The sequence below is a fragment of the Xiphias gladius genome, chromosome 15, assembly GCF_016859285.1.
Source record: "Xiphias gladius isolate SHS-SW01 ecotype Sanya breed wild chromosome 15, ASM1685928v1, whole genome shotgun sequence".
NCBI classification, from domain to species: Eukaryota; Metazoa; Chordata; class Actinopteri; order Istiophoriformes; family Xiphiidae; genus Xiphias; species Xiphias gladius.
In genome coordinates, this window is record NC_053414.1 from 2073524 (window position 1) to 2088589 (window position 15066).

The 15066-nt window shown below is 44.6% G+C and overlaps 1 protein-coding gene across 2 annotated transcripts in view; it reads right to left on the reverse strand.

Annotated features, from left to right (window-relative positions):
- The window catches only part of alg13 (ALG13 UDP-N-acetylglucosaminyltransferase subunit), a 20181-nt gene continuing 5115 nt past the window's right edge, over positions 1–15066 (reverse strand). Inside the window, exons 7-25 of one of the 2 annotated variants that reach the window (XM_040146567.1) lie at positions 13927–14092; positions 13336–13399; positions 12380–12497; positions 11855–11919; positions 11086–11186; positions 10745–10830; positions 9965–10232; positions 9225–9329; positions 6966–7116; positions 6307–6478; positions 5647–5670; positions 5513–5568; positions 4297–4365; positions 3024–3150; positions 2258–2377; positions 2108–2148; positions 1845–1959; positions 1305–1412; positions 1–1141 (exon numbers count right to left, since the gene is read on the reverse strand). In XM_040146567.1, the coding sequence (XP_040002501.1) occupies positions 765–1141; positions 1305–1412; positions 1845–1959; positions 2108–2148; positions 2258–2377; positions 3024–3150; positions 4297–4365; positions 5513–5568; positions 5647–5670; positions 6307–6478; positions 6966–7116; positions 9225–9329; positions 9965–10232; positions 10745–10830; positions 11086–11186; positions 11855–11919; positions 12380–12497; positions 13336–13399; positions 13927–14092 (2333 nt within the window). In that variant the 3' untranslated portion in view covers positions 1–764. Of the gene's footprint in view, positions 1142–1304; positions 1413–1844; positions 1960–2107; positions 2149–2257; positions 2378–3023; positions 3151–4296; positions 4366–5512; positions 5569–5646; positions 5671–6306; positions 6479–6965; positions 7117–9224; positions 9333–9964; positions 10233–10744; positions 10831–11085; positions 11187–11854; positions 11920–12379; positions 12498–13335; positions 13400–13926; positions 14093–15066 lie in introns of both variants that reach the window. The other variant, XM_040146566.1, reaches the window with a different exon arrangement.

The following is a 15066-nucleotide window of genomic DNA, read 5'->3' on the forward strand; positions in this document are numbered from 1 at the left end:
ATGAAAAAAACTTTATTCTCCCAGGAACAAAACAAATCACCGTCACCAGTTTGGACGTAACGTCAACATAAATACATCCCCTCATCAATAAACAGGGACTGAGCATGCCCAGCCTGCAGCCCCACCCCTCTCTCTGATTGGCTGGCTGATGCTCTAAAGATAAACTCAATTAACCGACTGACGAACTTTAACAAACAAAAATCTGTCGTTTTTCTCAGGCAGCTGCGCCGACTCCGTCGCTACGACAACGTGGAGGCATGTGTGTCCCTTTAACGAGGTGCCCACTAACTAATGAAAGGTCCAAACGAACATTTTGAACAGGAAGTGATTCTGAGGCAGATGAGTTGTGTCTTAGGTATTTAAGATTTTTGGAAACAAAAACACTGACATAGGTAATTTAGCCACGAGCTAACAGCAAATCTGAGCAGAAATCTTCCATTGTTTTCAATGTGAAGCTAACATGCTAACCTGCTACCACAGGAAAACCTTGACATCAAAATTGATTACCTCATTAATTTTTTTTACGCATTTATTCTAATTTTTGTTTTTAATATTTGTTTTTTTTTTTTCAATTATAATTTATCTTTATGTTGAAATTTGCTCAGATTTTTACTTAAGTTCATCCTCTAGAAACCTTCCACTTGAGTGGAGATATGAGGTTTTCCTGCTGACAGGGACTTGCGTTAGCACACAGCAAAGGGTGCGGTTAGCTGTGCATTAAAGAGTGAGGTGTGAGGAGTGTGAGTTTCAGTGTGATGTGTGTGTTAGATGGTGGGGGGGATGTAGTGTGTGGCCGTGTGGTGCGGGGGCGGGGCTGTAATGTAACCGACCACGTGGGCAGGGTTAGGGGTGGGGCAGTAAACCCGCGGGGCGTGGCCTCCGGTCTGGAGTGTCCCCCAGTGAGCGGATGGGGGGAGGCAGTGGTAGGAGGAGTGATGGGGGAGGTGGGCAGGGTGGGGATGAACAGGGTGAGGGGCGGAGGGCAGGTAGGTGGCCAGGGGCGGAGCTTCATATGGCAGGTGCATCATCGGTGGCGGGGGGAGATGTGTCTGGTCCGGGTACAGGAGCGCAGCAGAGGGGGCGGAACCCGGAGGGGCGGAGCTGATTGAGGGAGGGGGGGCTTCCAGAGATGGGGCGGGGCCTGTGGAGGGGGGAGGAGACAAAGCAAATCAAACACGTCACCGAGCCTCTAGATTGTGTTCGTTTGTTGTGCAGACGGATTTTTACTGGACAGAATCATCGAGGAGATACAGGTGTTCCGTCCAACGTGTCTCCACAGGTAAAGGTGTGTCATCAACACTGACCACTGCTGTGTCCGTCTGTCTGTCCATCTCCTGCCCTGCTGGATTCCGGGTAGGAGGAGGGGGGCTGATGGGAGCTTCGACCTGTCTCAGGGTAGGACTGAGGGGCAACTGGGGGCAGAAGACCAGCACTGGGTCAGATAGTTTAAAATTATGAAACTTCCTCACCTACTAACCCACTGCCCTACTAACTAACCCAGTAACTACCTCACTATCTCCCATGAGGACTAACTAAATAACCCACTAACTAACCGACCAAACCACTGACACCACAGCTGACTGCTGAAACTCAACCCTTCCAACGTCTCAGTAGCTTCACGGTGAAAGCTCTGTTATTGTGACGGCCTCCCCCCTGATGACATGCTGAACCATCAGCTGTAAGAACCTTCCTGACTGTGTTGTAGAGTTTGATCCCAGCAGAATCTGATGGCAGCTGCAGCGGAGGAGGCTGCCGATTGGTGGTTGAAACCTGCAGCCTGTCCGACCACCGCCAATCAACTTTTTATTCCTCAAGGAGCCATTCAGAGGCAGTGTGGACCTTACCGTGCAGGGGGTCCTGGGTCAGGTAGGGGGAGTAGTGTTGGTAGGTGTAGGGGGCCTCCGGTGAGGCGGGGGGGTACGTCTGCTGCTGCTGCTGCCAACAGCTCTGATGGTACCACTGTGGGGAGGGAAGAAGGTTAACTTTGCGAGAACACCGGCAGCTCAATGAGACCTGATATTTCAAAAGGAACATTCTGCTGTTTGTCAGGTGTTAATGATCAGAGGATCCAGACACTGATGACTTTGCAGCTCTGTGCACCTCTTACCTGGACTCCTAAGTTGAAGTAATACTGAAGGACTCTGCAGTCTGCGCGCACACACACACAAACACACACACACACACAGTGTAAAATGGGTGATAAAAGCAGATCAGTGTGGGAGGTCTAACAGTAGATTACAGCTGAATGACCTCTGACCTCGAGGTAAATCACTGCCGTTAGGGTCGTAGGAGTAAGGGGGCGGAGCGACCACGGTGCAGAGAGGCTCACCCAGCTCGTTAACCAACCAGGGAGAAGTAGATGGGATGGCCATGGCAGCTAAAGACAGAAAACATCTCGCTTCATTAATCTGGCAGATGCTTTTTTTTTTCCCAAAAGTGACTCAATAAAATGACATCCAGGTACTAAAATCAGGCCTTATAATTATGTTGGTTTGTCCAATTACCTTTGAGCCTCTGAAAATGAGGGACTACATATAAAAATGGCTGTAATTCCTTAATGCAATATCTTTGTTAAATCCCATGAATTAAAGCTCAAAGTCTAAATTTAAAATCACATCTTGCTGGTTTTGTTTCAATCCATTGTGGTGGTGAACAGAGGCAAAGTTTTGAAAATTGCTTCACTGTCCAAATACTTGAGTACAGTTTTCACCCCTGATTTTACTTCCCCTTTGAGACCGATGACAATGATGAAGAAGACATTAATAAAGCAGAGTTATTATGAGCTGCAGTCTCCGTTTTTACAGTGCAAAAGTTTGTTATCCAGTAAAACATGCTGAATTTACCTCAAAACCAATGTTGTGTCCAGTCCAACATCTAAATCAACTTGTATCAAATTCAACAGATCCACAGAGAAAGTGAAGGAAACAAGACAGACTGATGACATTGGTCAGGCTGTGGCAGAAGATGTGTAGTGACTCTGCTTACCTGACTTCAATGGTGTGTGTGCGCGTGTACGTGTGCACCTGAGCGTGGTTGTGTGTGCGCAGGTGGCGGCAGGTGAGCGGCTGCAGGTACATGTGATGATGGAGAGGAGGGTGAGGAGGAGGAAGAGGAGGGTGAAGAGCAGATGACGGCTAATGGCTTCACTACCTGAAACACACACACACACACACACACAGAGTTACCAGCTGAGTAACATAAGAAAAACAACAGCAGCCAATCAGTGACTGAGTCAGTGCGAAGACCCACTAAGGTGCAGAAGAGCAGCCTGTTTCGATAAAGCTAAAAGGAGCCTCATGACCATGAAGGTGCCGCCGGACAGTGAGCGGCTGCCACCTCCACTGTTTCTGCGTGAGACAAATAACTAGAGTGAGAGTTGGTATCCGTTTCATACAACGTGAAGCCGCGGAGATATGGAGATGTATCTATTGTACAGTTATTTATTCCACCAGCAGAGAGCAGACAGATCAATGAGGAGAAACATCTGTAATTGTGTCTTACTGATAACCACCTCCTCAGTTTTACACGATTTAACTGCGTGATGAGGTTACAGTAGGTGGACAGCAGCAGTGTGTGATGGATGGAACAGGTTGTTTCCTTGATCAGGGGTAGCTGGGAATTCTGCCACCGTCAGCGGGAGACGGAACCAGCAGCAACCGCTCGCTGTCTGAAAGCAGCTTTACGGTCATGCATATGTTCACTGTATTGATATATCCCCTTATTCACTATTTTTTATTAATATTTATTGCATTGGAGCTCATATTGCTATCTTTGTGAGGACCAATTTCAGTTTTAAAACATCGTAGTGATGACATTTCTGCATTGTGAAGACATTTTGGCCAGTCCTCACAACACCACCACAAGGTTCAGACTTGGTTTTAGGGATCAGGTTAGAATCAGGTTTAGAAGCCGGTGAAGGCATTATGTCAACGAGTGTCCTCACAAAAATAGAAGTAAAAATGGTGAATGGGCTCCACTTATATAGCTCTTTTCTAGTCTTATCAATCACTCAAAGCACTTTAAACTACAGGCCACATTCTCCAAGTACAAGCAGGTGTGTGTGTGTGTGTGTGTGTGTGTGTCTCATGGGCTACTTTTGGGGACGCATTTCAGACTAAAGACCAGTTAATTGGGGACTGCTTGTCCAATTGGGGACAAAAGCCGTGTCCCCAGTTGGGAAAAAGCTGTTTTTTTTTTAGGTCACTGGTTAATGTTAGGGTCAGGGTAAGTCTCCAGGAATGCAAGTCCCCAAAAGTGACGAAGGTCAGCGTGTGAAGGTTGCGTGCGTGCATGTACCTGCTGTGTGTAGTTGTAGTTCATGTCTGGTCTCGGTGGAGAGCCGGCAGTACCTCCTTCCTGCTCATCCTTTCACATTAAGAGAAAACACAAGAAACCCTTTCTGTCCTCTCTCCCTCACTGTAGCTTTGTGACATCAATGAACATCACCTGAACTTCAAACCGTGGTGTTTCTCTCTGGGCAGTGTTACACTACATGAGTTTTAGCTGCAAATTCCTAGCTATTCAAGTCATTACCATTTTTAAGTTAGATAACACCAAACACTAAATTTCTCTGCGTGCTGACGATACCCTGCTCTTTGGCCAGAATCCCCCAAATATCTTTGAGACAGATCTTTGGATAGAAAATTAACCGGGGCCTCTGTCAGGTTGTCAGCTTCCCCATTTAACATTTCTGTGGTCCAGACCCTCAAATATTTGCAAGTTTCAATCACCCCTTCGCTTATATTCTACCATCACCTCCACCTGAAAACCCAGACTCAAACTCTCTGTTGCTCTTGTGCCTTTTAGCCTCCTAGGGGAGAACATTATGCTTCCTCACAGGTTCCAAGGCCTGGTTTCCTCCTACATCCACCATACCACCGGTTGGCCTTGGTAGTGCTACTTCAGGTTTGTTTTGGTCTGTACTGGACTCAGTCCTCACACAAACTTGACGAGGTATACAGAGTATGAAAGCTTCAAGTCCCCTTATCCTGCTCCAAAGTGTTTTCCACAATAAAAGGTCCGACTACGGGTCTTAGATTCCCTTTGTAGGGCCAAGGAAGAAAAAAAAAAAATAATTACATGTTTACTATGTTTGTGCCACTGTAACTTTGCTTCAGTGTCTCTTATCTTCATTCTAACCTTTTGGTTGTAAAATTTAAAGAGCTTCCTTTCAGAGAAGACCAGGGTTATGGCTGTGATCAGAAACGTTGAACAGCAGTAACCTTTTTATTTTGGTTTGTCATGAGGGTCTGTTAAGGGGTTAAACATTTACAGACATTTGGCTTCATGGTATAGTTAATCACTGTTCTATAAACTGATCCCAAACTTCAATCACCCACAATAACAACAATAAAATTAAAGACCATGTGCTTAAGGTTGGAGTATTTCTAACAGTCACTATTCATTCTCTTTGTGGCTCAAGAAATTTGCTACCACACCACAAAAAAAATGTATTCAACCCAGAGATCTACAGCGACCGTAAACCCCGCAGGTCAGAGATCAGGTGTGTTACCTGGTTGGTGGAGGGCTCAGCAGCAGTGTAAACACCTGAAGTCTGGTAGCTCTGATCTGAAACCGTTTAAACTCAAAGTCAACAGCTGATGTGAACACCAAACTGACTTTCTACACCCAGACAGCATTACTCACCCTGAGTGCTGTAGATGTACTCCTCTGTGTACTCAGCCGATAGAAAGAGAAAAATGAATCATTTTAGGCGGGTTAGAGAAATAATGTTGACCGTCAAATAAAAGCTGTCCAACAACTGGTACAAGCAAATAAAGGCCTGGTAGAAGATTCAGCATAGAATACATTTCAACTGCTCTCAACAACAACACACTCACTCAGTTATTCTACTTTACAATTAATAAAACTCAACACTTCCTGCAGAGTTTTCCAGATTAAAAGCCTGCCAGGCGTGGGAAGGATTACGCCCTTTGAGTCATTGGTTGACTTTTAATGTGAAACATCTGCAGGAAGTGTAAATTAAAGAATGGCAAAGTGGAAGAGACTGGGGATAATGAATGACAACAGTATTTTTGTTAGAGCAGCAGAGTCAGTGGCCACAAAATACCACAAAATAATTAAAATATACATATAAAACAGGAAACTCAAGAAATAAAAGGTGTGGTTCTCTGCAGCTTAGGTGAGTTAAGGCCCTGACTATTCTGAGAATTTACGGTGCTGCAAATGTTTAATTCCTCTGTTTGCTCCATTTTATCCCTTCTAAAAATGTATTTATTGGTTGATTATTTTTATTTGATTTATTTTAACACATTTATAACGTAATATGAATTACTCCCTCCTCACCCTGGTCCTCGACGGTGCTCGTGTCCTCCTGGTCCTCCTCTGAAGAGCAGACAGGGGTGTTTCCAGGTGGAGGTGCAGGTGAGAGGGGCCCCGGGCCTCTCTGAACCCTGTAGGAGGAGCCAGGGGGAGGTGGAGGGGCTCCCATGGTGGGGGGTGGGGCCACAGCCGGGCCCTGTGGGAAGAGTGAGATATTATCTTGTTAAACACACACTTTTACTTTACTGCGGAAACAATGCAGTTTACTGTATCTGTCGTCACGTTCACATGACAAACACCAGACTTGGACCTGTAGCTCGAGTCACTCAAGTCTTTCAGGTCGAGTTCCGCCTGAAAGTCCAAGTGTCCAAAGCCATCGTCTCTGAAGTCATGTATGCGGTCACGTGAACCGGCCAACATAACACATGACACTGTCACCTCAGTATTCAGTAGCTAAAAAGGTATTTACCTATTTGTCTCAGAATTTTTTCCTAAGGTGTAGATGGCTGTACCTGACATGAGGATGGTAACCAGAAGTCTGCAGAGCTAACACTTCACATAAAATCCTTTATTTAAATTTAAGCTATACTGAACAACACTCAACGAAGATCATGTTTGTCCAGGTTTGTAAATACACTTTCATATTTCTGTATCATCTGGTTTTGTAGTTTTGGTTCTCTCACCGGCAGTGGCGGGAAGACTGCGTCGCTGGCGTCATCCAGCTGGTAGTATGCAATAGCTGCATCAAGATCAGCCGGCTCCTCCACTGTCTCCGCCGGGAAACCAAACTGACACTCTTTATTCAGAGCTGCTACCAGTTGACGCCGGCTACGACTGAACAAACAGATATAAATTAGTGATTACATTCTCATTGATGTCCAAATGTCACGTTCATGATTTCTGAATAAATAAATAACCTACTTTCCTGTATGTGTAAAGGAAATTTTTACTTTATTGTAGTGTTGTCTGTCAGAGCAACTTTGATATGACAACTGTGGGGGCGCCAAAGCCTGACGTCTTTATTTCTACATAGAGCTGTATTACTAAAAGATTGACTGAGCTATGTGAAATAATGTGCTACTGTTCTGATGTGTCGTTAGAAGAAATACTTACATAGAGTTGCATAAAAAGGGTTTCGCCACCCCTGGTAAAAGTTTTGACCAGGGGTGCCAAAGCTTATTTTTCTATTTCCATCTTTTACATTTTTAAAACAACAAAAGGATAAAGGGCCCAAAACAAAGGTTTGGGCACCCTGCATGGTCAATACATAGTAACACCCCCTTTGGCGGGTTTCACAGCTTTTAGGCACTTTTTGTAGCAGCTAAGAGTCTTTCAGTTCTTGTTTGATGGATTTTCGCCCAGTCTTCCTGCAAAAGGCTTCTAGTTCTGAGAGATTCCTTGGTCGTCTTGCATGCACTGCTCTTTTGAGGTGTAGCCACAGATTTTAGATAATGTTTAGGTCGGGGGACTGTGAGGGCCATGGCAAAACCTTCAGCTTGTTGCTCGAGTTAGTCCATTGTGGATTTTGAGGTGTGTTTAGGATCATTATCCTGTTATAGAAGCCTCCTCTTTTAATCTTCCGCTTTTGTACAGACTGATGTTTGCTCCCAGAATCTGCTGGTATTTAACTGAATCCATTCTTCCCTCTACCAGTGAAACGTTCCCTGTACCACTGGCTGCAACACAAGCCCAAAGCATGATGATCCACCGCAGTTCTTAACAGGTGGAGGTGTGGTCTCTTCATGAAACTCTGCTCCTTTTTCTCCAAACATAACTTTGCTCATTTTGTTTCCAAAATGCATCAGGCTTGTTGAGATGTTTCTTTTGCAAACATCTGATGCTGAATGTTGTGGTGATGGATCAGGAGAGGTTTTCTTCTGATGACTCTTCCATGAGGGTCACATTAATGCAGGTGTCGCTGCCCAGTAGAACAGTGCACCACCGCTCCAGAGTCTGATGAGTCTTCCTGAAGGTCTCTGGCAGTCAGACGGGGGTCTTGGTTCGTCTTTCTAGCGATCCCACCAGCGGTTCTCTCTGAACGTCTTCTTGGTCTTCCAGACCTCAACTTGACCTCCACCGTTCCTGGTGGCACACTGAGGAAACTGCTTCCTGAAAACACTCTGCTCCCTTCTTCTAGCCTTCTCCTGCTTTGTGGCCATCAGTTATTCTAATTTCCGGAGCTAGGCAGCTGCTTAGCGGAGCCCACGGCTGCTGATTGTTGGGACGAGGTTTGAGGAGTCAGAGTATTTATAAAGCTTTGACATTAGCATCACCTGGCCTTTGCTAACCATGACTGTGACCAAGCCAAAGCCCTGACAAGCTCATTAAGGTCTGAGACCTTGGTAAAAGTTCTGAGAGCTCAAATCTCTTGGGGGCTCAAGCTTTTGCATGGTGCTCTTATCTTGCTTTAAATGTTTTAAAGAATGTTTCATCTTTAACTTTATGCCTTTTGGAAATCAGTTCATCTTCTACTCACTTAACTATTCACAGTAAGACATTTTGACCAGTGGTGCCCGAACCTTTTCATGCCACCGTAATTTAAACAAATTAACAGCATTATAATTTAAAATTCTATTCACGTCAACATATCTGGTGATACTCAGTATCAATAATATTGTCAGGCTAAAGGATGGCGCCAAAGTCAAATTATTGCAATGTCTCCAACATCAGTTGAAAACACACTTCAACTTCTGACTCAAAGTGAGAATAATGGATTTGAAGCAGACAATCTGTCTGGGGACTGATTTAAAGGGACTGTAGAATTTGTTTGCAGTTGCAGTCCCCCAGTAGTTGTATCAAAAAAGACACTGTGGCAGACAAATATGTTGATTTAGACCAAAATTTTTATTTCAAATACATTTTCAAAATATTCTAATTTTCACATTTCAGTGCATGGTCTAATGGCAATAAAGTTAAAAAAAAAAATAAATAATAATGTTTACCGTGACCTGAAGGCGTAGTTCTCGTAGTCATGGTAATATCGTCGGCTGGGGTGGTAGTAGGTCAGCTGTGGACCAATCAGGTGACGGTTCAGGAAACGGGTTGAGCTTCTGACCGCAATCCATGAGACAGGTAGACATAGACACACACACACACACACACACACACACACACACACACACACACACACACCTCAGTATCAGTGTGTTTTTGAAATTCTGACAGTCTAAGGTCTTGTTCAGACTGCCAGCCAAAATCAGTTTTTTTGGCTTATCCAGATTGTAATCCGGATAGATTCTAGAAAGTCTGGACAAGAAAAAAAAACCCACATGAAATGTGATTTTTGCAAACTGGATCCAAACCACATTTGGAGGTGGTTTGAAATGCGATTCCTCTAGACGCTCCGACTGCTCAAATCGGATTTCAAAGTGTCTTTTGCAACACAACACACAACCACGACGTCAAATCCAGAACAACATTAGCTATGTAGTTACTGATGGCTACATCAACCCATGCAAATAAGTGTGCGAGGTCCGGAGACACAAATCCGATCTGATCACTTGCAAACAACAATCTGAACATCTATCTTACAGATCTGATCTGAGAAACAAATCTTATTTGCCTGCAGTCTGAACAAAGCCTAAATCAAAACGTAGTCTCGATGAAAAAAGTTTTCTGATAAGCTCTGGTCTCTTATGGTATGACTGGTCTGAGCAGATAAATGACAGGTATCAACTCCCACCTGGAGGCTCCATAGCGAGGAGGTCTAGCTGTAGGGGGGTGGTGGTGAGGTGGGGGGTAGGGGTCATAGGTCATCGTTCCGGGTGATGGAGGAGGGGGTGGGCGGGGGTGACCTGCCGGCTGGAAGCGAGGGGGCAGGGTGGATGTGGCTGGGCCTCCATATGAAGAGGGTGGCGGCATCAACAGCTCTGCCCCCTTCACCCCACTGCTGCCCCGAGACTTCCTAAAGTAACGATGGCGGTGATGACGCTGACCACGAGGATCTGAATCTAAGAGAGACAGGATGAGGACAGATACAAGGGCAGAGCATTACAGAAGGATTTTATGCTAATGAGGAGGACGTTAAAGTAAATCAGACGTTATGGTAGAAGGTCGTTACGGTAGAGGGTAGGTCTGAAGGTCAGGAGGGCGTTACGGAAGGGCGTTACAGTAGGTCAGAAATACGTTACGGTAGATCAGAAGGACGTTACAGTGGGTCAGAAGGTCAAGATAACGTTACGTAGGGTCAGCAGGTCTGGGGGATGTGAACAGTAGGTCAGAAAGATGTTACAGAAGGGAATTACGATAGGTCTGAAGGTCAGGAGGACTTTACAGTGTGTGATTAAGTTGTTTTCACACTTCATTGAAAATGGAATTAAAGACTGAAATGACACAGCTACTTCCGTACTTGAAGGAAAGTCATTTATTTCTGAATTTTTACAACTGAAATGAAGAAAACATCTTCAGTGAGCAGAAGCATGTGGAAAAGCAGAAATGAAACTGGATCTCAGAGTAAACGTACCCAGATCTCCTTTTCTAGTGGAAGCAGCAACATTCCAGGCGGGAACTGGATTCACTGGTTTGAGATCAGTCAGAGGAACCAGGTGTCTGAGAGAGCAACATATTAGATTAACCGTTTTATATCAAAACTGAAGGCTGTAACTCAAAGACAAACTCTCCTGCTCAGAATTTGTGAAAGCTGTAAAAGCTGTGAAAATGTGTTCATTTGCTCAGCCTCTTTATGATGACCAGTTTAACTTTAAGACAATTTAATCCAGTCCTCACTGGTTCAAAGGGCTGTTTGAGGGTTCAGACTTGGTTTTAGGGTTCAGGTAAGTATCAGGTTTAGGTTGAGTGTGTTACTTCTCTCCAAGCTCCTCAATGAAGACGGTGACAGCGGATGAGTGTGTTCCTACTTCCTGGATGAAAGCGTTGTAGTACTTCCCCTTTGGCTCCAGACGCACCTGAAAAAAAAAAAAAAAAAACCACACACACACACAAGATTGGATTCTATTTTTATTGGACTTTTTAAGAGTAACATTTTTTGTTCATTTGAGCTAAGTGTGTGATTGGCCTGTCACTTGGACACCAGGTAACATCCCAGAATTCCTGGTTATGACGGGGCTCATATCTTGTACATCATATGATAAACTGACAGAACAACAGGATTAGAAGCTGGTTCTTTAGCATACTAACATTAGCTTTAAGCTCCAAGCCCAGTCTTAGAGTATGGATCTGACTGACAGTCTGAGATGTCCTAAAAAGGCCACCGTAGAGAGGAAAAACCCCTTGGTTTTGTTGACAACATGACTTTTGCCCTGGAGCCACCCTCAGGACAGAGGAGATGTGGGGGTGGAGCTTTAAGGTGAAGCTTTTGAAGGTGTTGAAGTGGCAGTTGATGTTGTAGCACTGAAATGGTTTCAAGTGTCTTTTTGAAGCATAAGCCTAACGAGGTGTGAGCTGAAGGGTAAGTTGAACCCCTGTAAAACTAAAGAAAACTAAAGTTTAATACAGTTGTCACCGTGTTTCAGTTTGGAGTGTCTGCTCACACTGATTACTACGGCAGGCCAGTAAAATGTGACTAAACGGTTGAACTGAGTACAGTTGTCAGTGTATTGATGTGTTTTGTTACCTGACACTTGTCTCCCAGGAAGTACTGCCTCCCTGCAAACACCATGTAGTCCGTCTTCTGCATCTCTGTCAGTCACAGACAGCACGGTAATCTGATTACTACAGTCTGACTCATAACATCAGATTTGCAAAGGTGTCTGTAACCAGATTACACATCTGTCAGTAATCAAACCAAAGATTTAAAGCCTCTGGTCGACTGCCTGCCTTGTTCTGGATTAACTCTGCCAATCAGTCTCAGGTTGTGTAACATAATTCCTCAGAACTGCAGGTAGCGGGGCGTGTTACATTTCCACCTGGACCATCTGGCTGTGGTAAAAAACTTACATGAATCAACTATATGAATGTTGTGTTTTCAGATTTTGGGCCATTTTATATGGAAACTGTGTGGACAAAATCAGACATTGTCGAAACAAAACTATTTCACTTCACATTAATGTTTCAAATTGGTATCAGAAACATGTACATTGTCTATTTCAAATATATAAAAAACAAACTTCAGGACTGTCGCTGTGTGACAGTCTGCTACCTTTGCAGGTGTCCTGCCACACGTCAAACTCCAGGTTTCTGTAAACTTCTCCGTCCAGAGACTTCATCACTTTGTAAGGCAGAGAGAGTCTGGAGGGTGGTGGAACCTCTGCCGGAGGCTGAACAACAAAAACAATACAATCAACAATGAGTGTGTTGCTGTCTGACATACGGTATCTCTGCTGAGTTTAAGGTTCTGGTGTTTCAGTTCTGATGAGTTGTGGTCCAATGATTCTCCATCATCGGTCCCATCAGGAGGCGTTCAATTATATCAGACTCATCCTGCAGCAGGACAACGAGTCCAAACACACAGCCCTGAGCCGTAAAGAGCTGTCTTCAGAGAGCAGAAGAAGAAAGTCCTGCAGCAGATGGTCTGTCCCCCACAGAGACCTGATCTCAACATCATGGAGTCAGTCTGAGATCACATGAAGAGACAGAGGACACAGACAGACTAAATCCACAGAAGAGCTGTGGCAGGTTCTCCAAGAACCTGGAACAACCTACTTACCAGAACCTGAAAAACTGTACAGATGTATCAAGGAGAACTGGTACTGGTTTAAAGGAAGGGGGACGAGAAAATCCTGATCTGAATTAGGTTTTTTACTCTTTACTGCACTTTGGATGAAGTTCACTGAGAAATAACTGTTCACGACATCCTCACTTTCCTTTTAGAGCTTTAGGCTCTTTTAGGGTGATGAAATGTGCTCTTGGTTTGGTTTCATTTTTTATCCCTTTGGAAATTCCTTCAATGTCTGTAGCAACTGTTCATCAACACAACAACAAAGTACACAGTTAAAGATCGACAGCACAGTGCTTCACAACATCACCAACAACAAAACATCGAGCAAAATAAAGAGTGACCGACAACTTCATGTCAGTGTCTTGTTTCCCTGGGTAGTACTGGGAGGTATGGAGGCTCCTGGTGATAACAACTCGTATATAATGCAGATATGTCACCTTTGTGTCATCCGTCACAGCTCTGGGTTTCTCCTCAGCACCTCCACCCAACTCCACCTCCTCCCTGCAGGATAAAACAAACACCTGTCTGTGACTTTTACCATCATGCAGGTGAGGCAGTTGAACCCCCCAACACCAACAACAAACAGTGAGTGATCAGGTTCAGTAGATGAATGAGGCTAGTGGAGGAACCAGATTGGATCCACCAACGCTAAACAGTAACACCAGCGCTGGAGGGCGAGATCAACTGCTCTCTGCCATGTGAACATATTATTAGAAATTTAGCTGTGAGGTCATCATTTCCACAGTCATCTGCAATAGATTTATGATATTATGGAAGTTTGTGTGTGTATCTTTCCATGTTGTGTGGACAAATTTTGGTTTGAAACCATCATTGTGAGGACATTTTGTACGGTCCTCACACCTTCAAAGGGCTGTTTGAGGATGCGGACCTGTTTTTAGGGTTCAGGTCAGAACCAGGTTTAGGTCAGGGTTAGGGTAAAGGGATGCATTCTGGCAAGAAGTGTCCCTGAAAGTCATGCAAGACAAGTATGTGTGTGAGTGTGAGTGTGAGAGTGTGTGTGTTCGCACCTTTGTCCTCGGTCCTCAGGTGTGTCGTAGCCGATGTCGACATCACTACACACTGATGGACTGTTTCTATAGCGACGACCTCCGACCCTGAAGGCTTCCATGGCCTGACAGAGCTCTGCCTCCTCCACCCCAAACACCTGAGTGTAGAGCAGCTCGTACAGGAGAGCTACACACACACACACACACACACACACACACACACACACACACACACAATTTGTGCAGCTATCCTTGTTAGGACATTGTATTGATTTCCATTAATTGTGGACAGCCTAACTCAAACCCAGACCTCAGAAATGATGCTTTGTCTGTACCAGAAAAGGTCCCTAAGAGGTAACAAAAAAGTATGTGTATATGTGTACACACACACACACACACACACACACACACACACACACACACACACACACAGTCCCGATTACAGTTTTGAGGCTTTGACAGGGTGGCGGTAGGGGAGGCTTCCAAAACTTCTGCCGTGGTAACTGACATCCTAATCAGTATATGAACGCTGTGTTTGTTTTTATTGCTACATATGAATTACCACAGAAATCCCAACTAGTCCATGAAATCAGAAAAAGTAATCATCATCATCATCGTTCACTATGCGTCAACATTAATTACTAGTTATTCTCAGACAGACCACATTTAATCTTAGTTGTAGTTCTGTGCGTCACAGCTCTCATCGAACGTTACCAGCACTGACGGTGGGACAGTGACACGTGACCACGTGACAGATTTCCAACTTACGGCTACGCCAGCAAGATGCGGAAAAAGTCGAGTCGGGAATAACGTCTAGATTTGTGAAGGCGACGACCAAAAAGTCGAGCGGCAGATACGACAAAGGAAACGGGCAGATCACTGATGGGCTACGAGTTTGGTAAATCACCGTTGAACTGTCAGTAACAGCTGAGCGTCTTCGCAACTGCTAGAATTTGTGTTTTCCTATTATGGCTGATGTTAGTGCGACCTCCATGCTAACAAAGTATAACACCAAAGTCAGATTTTTGTCCTGGTCTCTCTCTGTTCCCCTGTTGAAGCCTCGAATATTCATGGGCAATTCTCACTGAAGCTTCGAAGCCCCCAAAATAGTATTCGGGTCAGTCCTAATAAAACACACACCTGAGTGCAGAGCAGCTAGTA